The 15,356-nt window shown below is 61.1% G+C and overlaps 1 protein-coding gene across 3 annotated transcripts in view; it reads left to right on the plus strand.

The window, feature by feature from the left end:
• Window positions 1–805: 805 nt before the first annotated feature.
• The window catches only part of ADAMTSL2 (ADAMTS like 2), a 33,335-nt gene continuing 18,784 nt past the window's right edge, over window positions 806–15,356 (plus strand). For 2 of the 3 annotated variants that reach the window (XM_025475675.3, XM_025475677.3), the window contains exons 1-9: window positions 806–1,046; window positions 2,763–2,853; window positions 3,406–3,548; window positions 4,564–4,639; window positions 5,731–5,833; window positions 6,338–6,483; window positions 6,621–6,744; window positions 9,266–9,346; window positions 11,614–11,789. In XM_025475675.3, coding sequence (XP_025331460.1) covers window positions 2,764–2,853; window positions 3,406–3,548; window positions 4,564–4,639; window positions 5,731–5,833; window positions 6,338–6,483; window positions 6,621–6,744; window positions 9,266–9,346; window positions 11,614–11,789 — 939 coding nt within the window. In that variant the 5' untranslated portion in view covers window positions 806–1,046; window position 2,763. Of the gene's footprint in view, window positions 1,047–2,604; window positions 2,854–3,405; window positions 3,549–4,563; window positions 4,640–5,730; window positions 5,834–6,337; window positions 6,484–6,620; window positions 6,745–9,265; window positions 9,347–11,613; window positions 11,790–15,356 lie in introns of all 3 variants that reach the window. The other variant, XM_025475676.3, reaches the window with a different exon arrangement.

Here is a 15,356-nt window from a genome sequence, read left to right on the forward strand (position 1 = left end):
CCAGGACTGGGGTCTGCTGGGCTCCTGGGCAGCTAGAGCGCGTGCTGCTTGCTCCGTCCTCGGCTCCGTCCTCGGCTCCATGCTCTGACTCAGCAGGAACACAGGCCCGGAGCACCACGTCTGGCCCGCCTGGGGCTGCCCAACTGGCCTGGGCCCAGCCAGGCCGCTGTGCCCTGCCAAGCTGGTGCTGAACATCTGCGCAGAGTTCCCCATGTGCCCCCCCACCCCCACAGGCCGTGGCCACTCTGGCTGTCTGGTCAGTAAGCCATGGGCACTTCTGTGCCTTCCCTGGAGCCCCAGGCTGAGCCCTCCCTGGATCCCCCTTCATGCCTCCACCTTCATGCCCCTCTCAGGGGAACCTTTCTGAGGCCGCCTGGGTGACCCAGATGTCACCTTTCCCATCTGTGAAATGGGGCGATCAGATTGGACATGGCACATGGCCCGGGACTCCATTCTCGGGCGGGCCAGAGACTGGGGGGTGCCCTTCTTGAGGCAGAAATCGGGCAGGCCTGGGCTGGGGCCTTGGCACCCCCAGTCTCCGCTGTGACCCCGGGCCCCCAGCTGCTCTGTCTGGACACCCCAGCACACAGCTCCCGGCGGGAGACCCGGGAAGGCGGCCTCCCCGCTTGTTGCTCTGGGCCGCCGCCGAGGCAGCAGTCAGCAGGCAGCTGGCCGGCCTGGCCGGGCTCCAGAGGCGCGGAGCGGGTTAAAGTGTGCGCCAGGCCGGCCGCGGCGGGCGGGGGAGCAGCCTGGTGGGAAGTGTGAGTTCCTCCCTGTCTGCCTGACAGCTATAAAGGCCGCCCCGCTGCAGAGCCGCCACTGGGCTGCGCGCCTCCCTGGGAACCCCCTCTCGTGGGTGCTCTTTGAAGTGGAGCAGGGAGGCGGCGACGGGGAGGAGGAGGAGGAGGAGGAGGAGGAAGGGAGTGAGGCCGAGCCCACGGCTCCCTGCACTCTGAGCCTCCCCCTGCTCCGAGCACCTGGCGCTGCCTGCCCACAGCAGCTCTGCCCCCTTCCCCAGGAGGACAACCTGCTGACCCCGGGGCCAGGTAGGCCGCCCGACCTTCCCACCTCCCACCACAGCCCTCCCCGGGCATGGGGGCAGCTCGGCGTGGGCCGGCAGGGAGGGGGGGCGCAGAGCATCCCCCGGCCCCCTCGGGGGAGCTGTTACATAACAGGAGGAGGGCTCCCAGGGAGGGGTCGCGACGGGCAGAGCACGGCGAGGGTGGCCCCTCAGCCCCCAGCCTCGGGCGCCTGAAGCTCTTAGCGAGGCGAGCCTCTCCTGCTGGCCGGTGTCTGTTTTTGGACCCCAGGGAGGGATGGATCCCGCGTGAGCCGGGCCTGGCCCAGGGCCAGCGGTGTCTGGGAGTCTTAATGAAAACCAAGTGTGGGGCCGGCTCAGCACCTGTCTTTAGCCCGGCAGGCAGGAGCTGGGGCACCGATTAGCCAATGGGACCGCTGAGGGGGGCTCCAGGCTTGTGCGAAGCTGGCGGGGGCTGCAGATGGGGGCCCGCGGGGGAGGGGTGGCAGACGGGGCGGGAGGTGGCAGCAGGCGGCTGGCGAGGTGGGGGTCTCAAGGACGCTGGCTCCAAACTCGAACTGAGGGTGTCCTGCTGCCTCGTCCTGGCACAGACATTCTGAAGACGAGTGGAAGTTGCTGGCACAGCTCCTGGAGATCTGCAGGTGCTTGACCTGCAAGGGCTGATGGAGGGGACAGGGGGCGGATTTGGAGGTGGCCTGGGGCTGGCGGGCCTGGCGGGCGGGGGTGGGGGACCTTCACACCTCCTTCCTTGGAATTAGCTGGGCCTACGTTTCCTTGGGTCTGGCAACTACTCAGGCCACTTTGCTGCGTGGCTTGGGGCAGGTTGGCTTCCTCCTCTCGTGCCTGACCACCGGGGGACGGGCTGGGTGGCTTCTGAAGCCCCTTCTTGTGCCTTGCTGGCAGGTGACACTCCAGACATGAGACAAGTCCTGGACAGAGGCTTGCTGGGGCCCTCGTGCCTCCCTTCTAGGAGGCAGACGTCCACACAGGGAAAGCAGATGGGCAAGGCTGAGAGGCCAGGAGGCTGGAGAGTCCCCTTGATCTGACCCCTGGTGGCTGGGGGGTGGTGACAGTGCCCGTGCATTGGGACACAGCCCTGCAACCCCTGGCTGCCCCCTGGCTCCACACTCTGGGGGCACGAGCTGTGCATCTTGGTTAGGGTGTGAGAGGCCCAGACGCTCAGCTCCCTCAAGGGCAGGGGTAGCGGTGGCCAGGGTGGGGAAGGGCCTGGCGGAGTGGGTGGTGTCCGCGGCCCTTCCAGCAGCCCCACGTGGCTGGCAGGGTATCACTCTCCCACGTGGGCGGCAAGCGCCCAGCAGTGAGAATCCTCAAGAGCTCTTGCTCTGGCCAGTTCACCCGCTGAGGTGGTAGCCCGAGCTCTGGTGCTTGGCTCCTTCACCCGATGGGTGTGGCCGGGGCCCGCAGCTGGATTCCTCCATAGGCACTCACTCCCTGGGCAGCTTGGCGGTCGGGCGAGCACCCCTGCCCGTCCTTAGGTGGGGGTGGGTGGGGAAGACAAGGCTCAGCAAACACACCACCACCTGTGGCTCTCGTGCCCATGGCAGGCATCTCTAATCACTCACCGAACTCTCCCATGGGACCACCAAGCAGCCACTAACCATCAATCCCAGATAGCCCCAAGGGCTCTTCCCTAAAGTGGACCCTCGTCGGCTGTCAGAGGAGCTGGGCTTGGCCTCGCAGCAACAGCGGCCTTGCTTCCTAGGATGGATGGTCAACGGCAGCCTTCGCGCTGGGTCTGGGCCCTGCTGGCGGTGGTACTTCTGGCGGGGGGTGTGGCATCTACTGGGGCCACGGTGAGTGGGGAGCAGGGTCCCTCACCCAGAGGGGGTGAGGTCGGAGGGGGTGTGGCCGGTTCAGGGCACATGTCCAGGGAGCCCCGCATGCATTCCCAGGCCCCGCTCAGGTCCCAGGAGCATGTCTCACAAGCCAGTCCTACCGGCCCCTACGCGGGGACCCTGGCCACTCCAGATCCCTTGCTGACATGCAGGATGAGGTCGGAGGGGTCTGAGTACCTCCTTCTGAGCAAAGGCCTGGAGCGAGGGGTGTGGGTGGTTCTGTAGGACCCAGGACCCAGGCTGCTTGGGAGCAAGGACGTTAGGTGCAGCCTCAGACACCCCCTCTTGCCCCCAGAATGCTCCAGATCTCAAGGTTGGGAGGACCCAAGGCCCACGAATTCTAGGGAGCTCCCTCCAAGACCACCCTGGAGATCTGGGCCAGGGTGTGGAGCAACCCAGCCGGCGAGCGTCCATGGGCCGTGTCCTTCTGACCAGGGCACAGGGGTGGCAGGCCAGTCCTTCCCCAGGGCTCAGCCTTCTTCCAACCCATCTGTGGGGAATTTCACCCAGGACAACAGCCCAACCTCCAACAGCCTGGAGGGGGGCACTGACGCCACTGCCTACTGGTGGGGAGAGTGGACCAAGTGGACGGCGTGCTCCCGCAGCTGTGGGGCCGGGGTGACATCCCAGGAGCGGCACTGCCTGCAGCAGAGGTGCGGGCCTGGGGCAGCAGGTGATGGGGTGAGGGGGTTCCAGGCTGGGAGAGGTCTTCCTTTGGAGGCAGCACAGGCCAGGTGAGCGACAGTCTTTTCACTGGCCTGTCAGGGCCAAGGTTCCTCATGGGTCCTGGGTGATGGTGACCTGGGTTTCATCCTGCTCCAGGGTGCTGGGGACAGCTCTTTCATGAGAGACCAGGATCCTTTTCTTTTCTTTTCTTTTCTTTTTTTTTCTTTTCTTTTCTTTTCTTTTCTTTTCTTTTCTTTTCTTTTCTTTTCTTTTCTTTTCTTTTCTTTCTTTCTTTTCTTTTTTCTTTTCTTTTTTCTTTTCTTTTCTTTTCTCTTTCCTTCCTTCCTTCCTTCCTTCCTTCCTTCCTTCCTTCCTTCCTTCCTTCCTTCCTTCCTTCCTTCCTTCCTTCCTTCCTTCCTTCCTTTCTCTCTTTCAACAAGCCCTAGACCCAATGTGGGGTTTGAACCCATGACCCTGAGATCCAGAGTGACATGCTCTACTGACTGAGCCAGCCAGGTGCCCTTTCTTGGGATTTTTTCAATGAAGGGTGAGGTCCTCCCTGGCCTTCTCTTCTGAGGACTTGAGTTGAATAAACACGGAGAAAAACATGATACAGTGGTTACCATTGGACACACCTGGGTTCAAGTCTTGCCTCTGTTGCTCCCTAGCTGTGTGACCTTGGGCAAGCCCCTGAATTTCTCAGAACATAGTTTCCTCAGCTGTGGAGTGGAGATGAGGCTGACCTGCCAGTTTGGGGCTGGGACATAGTAAATGTTGTTGGTATCTGTGTATAAAGACCTTGTGCCTTGTGCCAGGGATACAGAGGTGAATTGGATATCTTCCCTCCCCTGGGCTGTGGTGGAGCAGTGGGGGTCAGGAGAATTTTTTCAGGAGGTCAGGAGGGGGGCTTCTGGGGACCCCAGAGACCATTTGGAGGAGGAACATGGTTGGTGCCTGCAGCTTGTGGCTCCCACCCCCAGCCCAGCCCGTGTCTTCCCACAGGAGGACATCTGTCATGGGTGCTGGGAACAGGACCTGCACAGGCACGTCCAAGCGGTACCAGCTGTGCAGAGTGCAGGTGAGGCCCCACCTGGGGGGGATGGCGAGCCTCCCCCCAAGCTCCTGAGGGATCTTTTTGGGGCCTCCCAGGCCTTCCAGACACTCTGTTCTGGGCCTCCCCCTTATTTCCTGTCGAAGAGAAGGATGGTGAGGGGTCCTGTGCTCAGAGCTCCCCTTATGCCTCAGATCAGATCTGTCCTGCCCTCATCGCCCCCCTCCCCAGTGTGTGCCACACATGCAGGGGTAAGGACTTGCCTTTATAGCCTCAAGGTGTGAGAACTCTGGCTGCAACCCCCACTCTGCTCACAAGTCCTGTGCCAGATGCTCACCGGAACATTGACAGTCACCAGGCATTCCCGTCCCCACCTGTGAGAAGTCCCACTGTGGCCCACTCCAGCTCCCCAGGCACTGGTACCCCCAGCCCCGGCAGGATGGGGCAGCAGACAGTGGCTCTAGCTCTCAGTGGGGCCCAGGCCAGTCTGCACCCTGACTCCCAGGCATGGGACAGAAAGACAGCAAGCCACTGGGGTCTTTATGTCCCTCTGACCCTGCGCCCACGTGGCTATGTCTGCGCACGCACAGGTAGTTAGGGCCTGTGTTGGCGTCACTGGATGCTAGTGAGCTCGGGAGGGAGACATAGTGAGGTTATGGCCCAGCGTGACCAGCTGTGCCCCACTGCCAGGCCTCTCCCCTCCACCCCAGGGGTCCCTCTTCTATGAACTCAAGCCCACCTTCAGTCAATGGGCTGTGTTCCAGACACACGCACAGGTGGGCCTCAGCCCAAGGATGCAGGGTGAGCACCGCTGAGGCCGGGTGCCCCCTTCTCTGCCCCCCAGTACGTCTGGGGAGAAGGCTGGGCTGGAGGCAGCATGAAAGGATCCTGCCTGGGGCCCAAGGATGGCCAGTGCATGGAGGTCCTTGAGGGATGATAGCTGCCCTTCTGCATGTCCTTGCTCCTTCCAGAGAGCGAGTGGCCCTCAGGGAGAGCGAGAGGCCGCCGCATGGGCCCCGGCCGGGCCATCCCGGCTGCAGCCACTTCCTGCTCAGCCTGGACAAAAATGCCTTTGTCGGGCCGAGTTCCCCTGGAACCTCCCATCTCTCGCCCCGCAGGAGTGTCCGCCGGACGGGAGGAGCTTCCGCGAGGAGCAGTGCATCTCCTTCAACTCCCGCGTGTACGACGGGCGGACACACCAGTGGAAGCCCCTGTACCCCGGTACCAGGCCCTGGGCCACCCTGCGGGGAATCAGAGAGCAGTGGGGGGCCCTCCACACCCTGGAAAGACCCCGGCCTGGCAGCTCCCTCCTGGGGGCAGTGGGAGGGAACGTCCTCGCCCAGGGTGGGCAGGCAGGGAGGCGAAGCCCAGAGGGATGGGTCTTGTCCAAGGTCATAGGCAACAGTGACGGTGAGCTGGTCTCTCCCACTCATGGAGTAAGTGCTGGGGTGCCCAGGACCCATAGCCCAGGGCTGGCAGTTGGCTCAGACCTGCCGAGGAGGGGGAGCTGCCCCGTCCTCACAAGGAGGCAGGGGCTGGACCTCACAGAGCCCAGGCTGGGCCAGATCACTAGCATCTTGTTTTTTTGTTTTTTTGTTTTTTTTTGCCACTGAGACCCTGGGCAAGTCCTTTGCATGCTCCAGGCCTCGGTGTTCCTATCTGTGTGATGGGCACGAGGAACTCTCCCCCACCCCCAACCCTGAGACGGCTCTGTCTCCCCATCAGACGACTATGTCCACATCTCCAGCAAGCCATGTGACCTGCACTGCACCACTGTGGACGGTCAGCGGCAGCTCATGGTCCCCGCCCGCGACGGCACGTCCTGCAAGCTCACCGACCTGCGAGGGGTTTGCGTGTCTGGAAAATGTGAGGTTGTTAAACATTGTAGCAAAAGTCCCACTGGTCTCATTGCACTGACCGCCCCTCCTGTCCACATGTGACAGCGGCGGCCCCCAGGGCCCGGGCCTCAGCGCCCTCCCAGCGGCCCTCTCTGCCTCCCTTCCTGCAGCCCATCGGCTGTGACGGGGTGCTCTTCTCCACCCACACGCTGGACAAGTGTGGCGTCTGCCAGGGGGACGGTAGCAGCTGCACCCATGTGACGGGCAACTACCGCAAAGGGAATGCCCACCTTGGTAAGAGCCCCCTGCGCCCCTCACCCAGGGCTCTGGCAGCTGAGTGCCTCTGTGCGAGATCCGTTCCCTCTCGGGGCCCCCCATCCTCCTCCCCGTGCCCAGGTGGGCCAGCCAGGGGCTCTGGAGGACCCCCTTTGGCTAGGGGATCATGTCTGACCTTTGCAGTAGCACCCAAAACGGGGAAATAGAGGCACGGGTCCCATCCCCACAGCCGATGTGAGATTTGAGTCTGGGCTTGAGGATTCTGGGGCCTAAGCCCTTGAACCTGAGTCTCAGAGGGCTGAAGGGGCACAGGGGCCAATGCCAGTGCAGAGCCAGCCCCTCCCTTCCTGGGGCAGCGGCATGTCCGTCCACCCAGTGTGCCCATTTGGCCTGGCTCAGCTAGGGCTGGTGGGGTGTGGTGGGCAGGTAGGGGGTCTGAGCACCCGGCCGGACTTTGCACTCCAGCACTTGGTGTCCAACTGCCTGCATTTCTGGGTCTCCGTAAATCCAACGTGGATTAGCACAGCCCTCAGACTGCGGAAGGCAGGGCACTTGAAACCCACAAGGCAGATGGGGAAACCGAGGCCCACCGTGGGATTTCCTGCTCAAGGTTCCCGAGGGAGGCTGGGCATGCCTGGACTCATGGGAGCCACCCGGGATCCAGCTGTCGGGACCCTGGCCGTGTCCTGGAGGTCCCACCCCTGACAGGAGGGGTAATTTAGGAGTTAATGATAGGGCGTGGACGTGGGACCCAGGGATGGGCATCCTGGACTGAGCAGGGAGTGTCTGAGACCAAGGGCCCAGGGCAGAGCTGCCCAGGGGGTCTGAAGGACACATGGCTAGCGAGGCAGGGAGGCCAGATCCGGGGGCCTCTCCCTCTGAGCGGCCATGTGCTGTGTTCTGTGGGCTGCGCTCAGGCCCCGGAGATGAGGTTCGTGCCCCATGGAACAACCCCTGGGGTGCTGGGGCTGACATTTCCCATCCTACCTACATTGCCACATCCTTTCTGCATGCGGGGCCAAGGCTTTCACGCCTCACAACATTGCCGGGCAGATATAGTCACGCGTGCCATGTGGCGGGTGTGGAAACAGGGAGGTGAAGACAGGAGCCGGAGGCCACGCAGCCAGAGGTGGCCGAGGTGGCCAAGCAGGCTCTGGACCCAGACAGCCTGGCTCCGGGCTCTGTGGTCCTAAGCACCGAGCCACACTGGTCCCTGATGCACGTGTGCATGCTCACCATGGCGCCAGCCCTGCTCTGTGCAAGAGCTGTTATCAAATGCACAGCAATCTCGTGAGCCAGTTGTGAATTTAAACATGGATGTATTTAAACCTGCACGTAGATAAACGACAGTTATGCCGAGTCCTCATTTCCTGCCTGCTTGGCTGCTACTTGTACTGCGGGTGTGCGGCAGAGACACCACCGTGGAGGCAGGCGGGCCCCATGCACCTCTCTCCCCACCTCCCCTCCGCCCCCCTCTGCACCCAGCCTGGCACGCTGGGAGCCTAAGTTCTGCCACTGTGGGGGGCTGACACCCCACGTGAATGCCCCCCAGACCCCCACAGAGCCTCTTAGCACACTCTGGCTGGGACGACGAGCTCAGAGCCTTCCTTTGGGGACCTGCAACGCAGCAGGCAGAGCTGGCCTGTAGAGCTGCTCACCCACGGGCAGGCGCCCAAGGACTCTGCAATGGGTGTCCCCCCCCCCACCGTCCCCCAGCAAACCTGATTTCAGAAAGCACTGTCACCATTCTCTCCTGGAGGCTTTTCCATCTTAGGGCTTTTAAAACCTCTCTTCCTCCTCCTCAGACCACCTGCTGCTGGTAGCATCTGTCCCTTCGTCAGAGGGCTGCCCCCTAGACCCTTGATGCCTTTGTTGGGCGTCTCTGTGGAGGTCCCCATGGCTACCTCCCCGCCTTTCGGGACAGGCCCCCAGCTGTACTTCCTCACCCACATCTTCCAATGCAGCCAGTGTTTGATAAAATCCTCATGATGTTGTGATAATACAGGTTTTAAAACAATAATAGTAGTGACTGTGCCATTGCCAGGAGGGAGGCTCCGTGCCATGCGGAAACCTCCCCACATTGCCTAGAGGGGGGGCAGTCGTCCCTGTGCCCAGGTGAGGACCCTGAGTGAGGCCCGAGGGCTCAGGACCACCTTGGTGATACGTGGCAGAGGCAGAGAAGGACCCAAGTCCGCTTGACCCTAGCAGACTTAAGGTCCCTGTGGTCAACGGTGTCCCTCCGGAGTAGGGGTCAGGTGCTGATGAGCGTCACCCATGACCTTGGTGGGAGAGGGTCATGGAACCAGGTTAGCCTGGGTGCGTCCCTGGGCAGCAGCCCAGCCCTCCAGACGCATGGGGCTTTTCCACAGGGCCGTGGACTCACGTCTTGAGCTCAGGTGTAGCTGTTGGGAGGTGGGGGTTGGGGGATGCCTCAGTCCCCCCGCCCCCCAACCAGGAGCCACAGGAGGGTAACGACTTCCCAACAGAGAGGTGGTGGCCACAGCCGACTGGCCGCTCACTATCTTATTATCTCCCCTAGGTTACTCTCTGGTGACCCACATCCCGGCCGGCGCCCGAGACATCCAGATCGTGGAGCGGAAGAAGTCTGCGGATGTCCTGGGTATGCGTGTGGGGCCTGAGAGAGGGTGGGCTGCCTCTCGTGGGCTCGTGCTTTTTGTGTGGGGTAAAGTGTATGGGGTTGGAGAGGGGCGCTTGACCCTGGATCCATCCTGCGGGAGAGGGTCGGGCCCTAGAAGCCAGAACTTGACCTGGCTGTGTGTATATGTGTGTTGGGGGGTGTGGTCATGGGGAAGGTGACCTCACCCCCACGTGCAGAAGGACCTATACTGAAAATTGCTTGACAAAGGAGGGGTAGGTGCTGACAGGTAGTGAGTTCCCTGTCCCTGGAGAGCCTGGTACAGGCAAAAACCGAAGGTGCTGGCAGTGGGGTCTCTGGCTCCCCCCAATCCCCACAGGGTACAAGAGTGAGACTCAGGAGGCGAGAAAGTTGAGTTGGAACAAGAGCACGTAGGTGGCCACTTGGAGGCCACGGGGGACGAGGAGCAGAGGTTAGATTCAGACTCAGGCCTGGTGGCTCTTGGGTGATGTCCTGCCACTGGACAGCTCTGCTGGCAGCGGGACCATGGTTAGTAGGGGTCCTTTGACATGACAGTTCTGGAGCTACTTGCATAAGTGGCTGAGGCGGTGAGGCCCCGAGTTGGTGACAATTTCTAGAAAGGCTCCCTGTGTAGCTGGAGTGTTGGCCCGCAACCTCCGTGTCTACACCTGCGGGCAGCAGCCTGAGGTCCTCCTGGCTGCGGTAGGTGGGTGTTGAGGCCGATGAACTGCTCTGCCCCTGGCCTCGTCCTGTGGGGGGTGATGGGCAGGCCAGGGACCCCAGCAGGCAAGCCGGCCCTGCCACCTGGCTCCCCTCCCTGCGTCTCAGGGTGCTGCGTGAGAGCCAGGACTGGTCCCTGCGTGGGGACACCGTGAGTGGGGCCTCCGAACTCCAGCCCTCATGCCCCCAGGTCTGCACACTCAGGCCCCAGGCCCCACTGCCCGGGCTTGGGAGCCGGGCCTCTGCCAGGCCGGTGGCTGTGTCCCCCGCTGGGAGGGTGGCGAGGCCAGGAAACACCGTGTTCTCAGACCCGGCGGCACAGTAATCGCTCTCGAACCAGACGCGTGGAAACAGCAAGGACAGCCTGCGAGCAGCGGGGGAGCCGCAGGAAGGAAGGTCATTACTGTCAGGAAACAGGCTTTGGACGCCAGCCGGGGATTTAACCCTGTGCACATACCTGGCGGCCGGGCCCCACCAGCCGCACCCCGCACGCGCCCCACGGTGCGCAGCCTGCACAGCCCGGATGGTCGTTCCCGCGACTCTCCGACGTTTCTGTAGCAGACGTGTGTTGCGTGTTGCGTCTGCCTGATAATAAATGAATGGCCCGACTCCCCTGCTCCGATTGCATCAGGAGCTCTGGAAACGGAGCTCGTCCCCGCCCTCAGACCAGTTTCCGGCACTGGCTCTCCGGACAGCCTCCGAAAGGCACGCTGTGGCCCGGCTCGGAGCCCGCCTCTTCTCTCCCACCCCTGCGCCCACGGCCCCCAGCACCTCTGCTCGCCCTCCACAGCCCCAGGGCGGGCCAGCTGCCCCGCACGGTCCCCCCGAACCCCCAGATCCGGGAGGCTGTTCTGACCTCCGGGGCTGGCAAGAGCTGGGTTGCCGTGGGTTGCACGCACGTTCCTGCTGTCTGGGCGTCATCAGGCTCGGGTCAGGCCCTGGGAGTGGCCGTCCTTCGGAGGTCCTGTGTTCCAAGTGTCCACTCACACCCCGTCTCAGTGAGAGGGTGACTAAGCATGTGCCCGGGCCTCCCTCAGCCACGCCTGGGAGAATGAGTTGATGGGGGGAATGGTCAGTCTGGTGGCAGCAGCCACGCCCCAGGATGTCAGGGCTTCCAGTGACAGCACGGAGCTGGTCAGCTCAGGGTGGTCCGGCGGAGCCTGCAGAGGCCGCGGGGACAGTGTTCCGGGTCAGTCAGGCCAGGGCTGCAGCGTTGCTCAGCACAGGCCCTGGAGGGACCCTGGGGTCCCCATGTGTGGTCCCTTTTCCAAGGTGGGAAGCTGGGAGGGGTGCAGTTCACCCAGGGTCACACGGTGAGTTTTCAGCAGGGCCGGGTGATGGGAGAGTGTGTCCACACTTTCTGAGCATCCCCAGGCCAATGCTGGACGTGGCAGGATGCCCAACTCCCCAACGACAGGGAGTGTCCCGTCTTGGGGTCCCAGGGCTGAGCTGGCCGTCGCTGCCTGGGTGGGCGCTGCTGGCCGCTCCCTGTCCCTCCGTCCCTGCCCAGTGCGGCCCGCACAGGTGACTGGCTGGCTTTGCCCCTTCAGCTCTCGCGGATGAAGCTGGCTACTATTTCTTCAACGGCAACTTCAAGGTGGACAGCCCCAAGAACTTCAACATCGCGGGCACCGTGGTCAAGTACCGGCGGCCCATGGACGTCTACGAGACGGGCATCGAGTACATTGTGGCGCAGGGGCCCACCAACCAGGGCCTGAACGTCATGGTGGGTGAGCGGGGCCGGCCCTGCAGGGGCCCCGGAGCTTGGGCCACACGCTGCACCCCCCCCCCACCCCGCCCTGGTCACTCCCGCCCTTGTCTCACAGCCCCGGGTCTCCTTCCTTCCCTTAGTCTCCAAAGCCCACATGTGTGTGACCTCATTCCCAGTCGCTTGTCCAGCCAGCCACCCGCTGTCCCAGCCCTCGGCCCAGGAGTGGGTGCTTTGGTCCAGCACTCGTAGTCATTCGTTCACTCATTCATTTCACTTATTCCCTCATTCATTTGCACTCATTCATTCACTCATTCATTCTCATTCACTTATTCACTCATTCACTTGTTCATTCATTCACTCATTCATTCATTTATTCCTTCATTTACTCATTGCTCTCTCACTCAGTCATTCCCTCATTCTCACTCATTGACTCATTCATTCTCATTCATCCACTCATTCGTCATTCACTCCCATTCATTCATTCATGCACACATTCCTTTTCACTGATTCATTTATTCACTCATTCATTCATTCATTTAAGATTTTATTTATTTATAAATAATAAAGAGACACAGAGAGAGATGAAGAAAGAGACACAGGCAGAGGGAGAAGCAGGCTTCCTGCAGGCAACCCGATGTGGGACTCAATCCTGGGACTCCGGGATCACACCTTGAGCTGAAGGCAGACACTTAACCACTGAGCCACCCAGGCATCCCCACTCACTCATTCATTAACTCATTCACTTACTCACAGTTCCTTCACTCACTCATTCATTCACTGACTCCTTCACTCCTTCTTCCTTCTTCCCTCCCTTCCTCCCTTCCTTTCTTCCTTTTTCCTTCCCCACTGCTATTAGTGACCCTGGTGGGCCTGCATAGCAGGAAGCTGCAGCCATCGGATCCGCACTAGTCACTGAGGCCAGGAAGCTAGTTGGGGATGCAGGGATGCGGGGATGCAGGCCTCCTCCCCATTGCACAGTTGGGGTGTTTACACCCCCACCTAGTTCCCTGCCCTTGGCCCCATTGACACTGTGGCATTTTTGCCTGGTCCTCAATGTTGGGGAACCTGCCCCTACCCCTTACTGCCCTTCCAGGGTGCTCACGGCTTCTGGGTTGGGGGGGTGCAGGGAGGTGAGCAGAGGGCAGGAGAGAGTTTGGGCCTGCTGTGTCAGCTTGCCGGGACACAGCTGGTGTCTAGAAATGAGAGCCATCGCCACTCGGTGCCCCAGTGCTGAGAAAACAGAAGAGGACTTGTCAGTGAAAGCAGGTGATATCCAGATGGGAAGTTCTGATGTTTTCCAGGGTCTGTGGACCCAACCCCCCACCCCACCTGACCTGATTTGATTTCAATTCCACCATTCATATCCTCACTCTGTAGAGGAAAACCCTGGGCACATGGAGCCTGTGACTTGCCCCTGCCGGGGCTGCTACATGGCAGGTCAGCTGGTGCCAGAGCCAGCTGTTTGTTTAAGTGCTATGCTGGAGGGGTCTCTAACTGGGGGGGGGTGCCCCCTCCCCACATTGCTTCTTGGCTGAAGAGCCTCCTTGGATGGCCCCAGAACCTAATGGGGGCCACATACCTCTCCACCTTCCCTTGGAGCTGCCCCTGAGGCACACCAGCTGCCTGGCTTCAGCGTCCCAGGACCCAGACTCCTGGACAGAGGACAGTGTGATGCAGGGTTTGGGGTGTGGTCTCAGGAGAGGCAGCTGGGGTCGGGGCTCTCCTGAGGGCGGGAGGGGGGGCCGGACTAGACAGAGGGAGATGTGGAGCGGTATGGCCGGAACCTCAGCTGATCCCCTGGGGGCTCTGGGGTTGCAACGGCTCCTCAGAGTCCTCTCCAGTTGAGGCAGAGAGGCAGAGCCTAGTTGCTGGAAGCCACAGGTCTGGGTGTGACCCTGGGAGAGGCAGTTCTCTTCAGCTGAGGATGACTCCTGGGGCAGGTCTCTCTGGGAACTGTCCACAGAGCGTTCCAGGCTGCTCGTGGAAGGGCGGGGACTGGAGGCAACCATTTGCTTTGTATCACGAGTTTACCTTGGTGGGAAGAGCTCCTCTAGAGTTCTGGTTGGCTTCTTCCCAGGGAGCCTCACAGAGAAGGCTGGTGGGATGAACAAAAGTTCGTCAGGGGGCTGCAACCCAGTCACATTACTTGTCTCCTCCACTGGTCACTCTAGGTTCCCCTCTGCTAGTCTAGGTGGCTTACCTGGCCAGGTAAGCTCACCTGAGGGGTCTGGGCTCCTGGGCTCCAGACTCTGCCCCATTCTTATCCAGTTACCATCGAAAATGGGCAGGCAGGTACCAGGAGATGCCCCAGGGGGAAAGCAGGGAATCAAATATATTCCCCAGGGTTGACACGTCCCTACACACGCCTGGTGGTCGGGGTCAATTCCCCTGCCAGGGCGGTCACTCTTGCTACTCTCCTGACACAGGCACCCAAGTGGACCAGGTGACAATCAGAGCCGAGAGTTTAATGAAATTCTTGCCATGTCTCCTGGTGCAAGTGTTCCCCGTCTGGCAAGCAGGACCTGTGGACCTGCAGACCCTAGAGCCACAGGGACCAGAAACCCCAAATGCTCCCTGGGGACCTGGGAATGATCGCCACAGCAACTTCCATTTTGTGGTTCCCAGAGCCACGCGGCCTGCCCACTAGGCCCCTGTACTGTGTCAGGGTGATTCGTCATGGTTGTGTCATGGAGGGTGCCCTGGCACCTCATCCTCACACGGTGCTGCTGTCTGCAAGCCACACCACCGCTTTACTGCGTGCTGTCCCATCAGGCTGGCGATTTCTGTGTGCGGCAGCCAAGGGTGGGTCCAGCAGATCTCATGGTCACGTGCCTGCGGTGGCCCCTCCTTTGCTATAAAGTGGGTCTCTTTGGCCAACGCAATGTCATGTGTTATCCTGTCTCGGCGGATCAAATGCCCTGTGAGCCCTTGGGTCTGAGGCCCAGCTGGACTTCCATTGGTGGAAGTAGCTAGAGAAGCCTTGGCCCACACCCTGGGGCCTGTGCAGAGATTCCAGCATCGCCTGCATGGCTGTTCCATTCATGTACCCACTGTGCCATCAATGGGTGGACTGATGGTGGAGGCTGGCCCCTGCCGACAGGCTCAGTGTCCCTCTCATGGGGGATGCTCCCTGCTGTGCTTTAACAAGTGACACAAGTGGGGAGTTGGGGGGTGGTTGACACCGCCCTAGGACTAAACTGCAAACAGGGACTGTTGTCCATCCCAGGGGAATAGAAACTGCCTCTACCCAGTAGGGGTGGGAAAGATCGTATTTGCCACGTTGGTGGCCATGTGTGGTCAACTTGAGGTCATGTTAATCTGCTCTGGAAAAAATGTTTATCTGGAGCTCCCACGCCATTGGGTTTGGAGGGGCTCCTTGTCACCCTCCTGGATCTATCTTGCTTATATAGCAGCCAAACTGTTGAGTTAGGCGTGGGGCATGGGGGTTACCACCTCCCATCCTTCAGGTCACCAGGACTGACACTAATCTCTGTAATTTCCCCAGGATGCAATACTGTTTTTGATTTACTCTCTTGGATGGGGTGGGGGTCAGGGGTCGGGACCATAGGCTTGCATTTAGCT

This window comes from Canis lupus, chromosome 9 (genome assembly GCF_003254725.2).
Source record: "Canis lupus dingo isolate Sandy chromosome 9, ASM325472v2, whole genome shotgun sequence".
Lineage (NCBI taxonomy): Eukaryota > Metazoa > Chordata > Mammalia > Carnivora > Canidae > Canis > Canis lupus.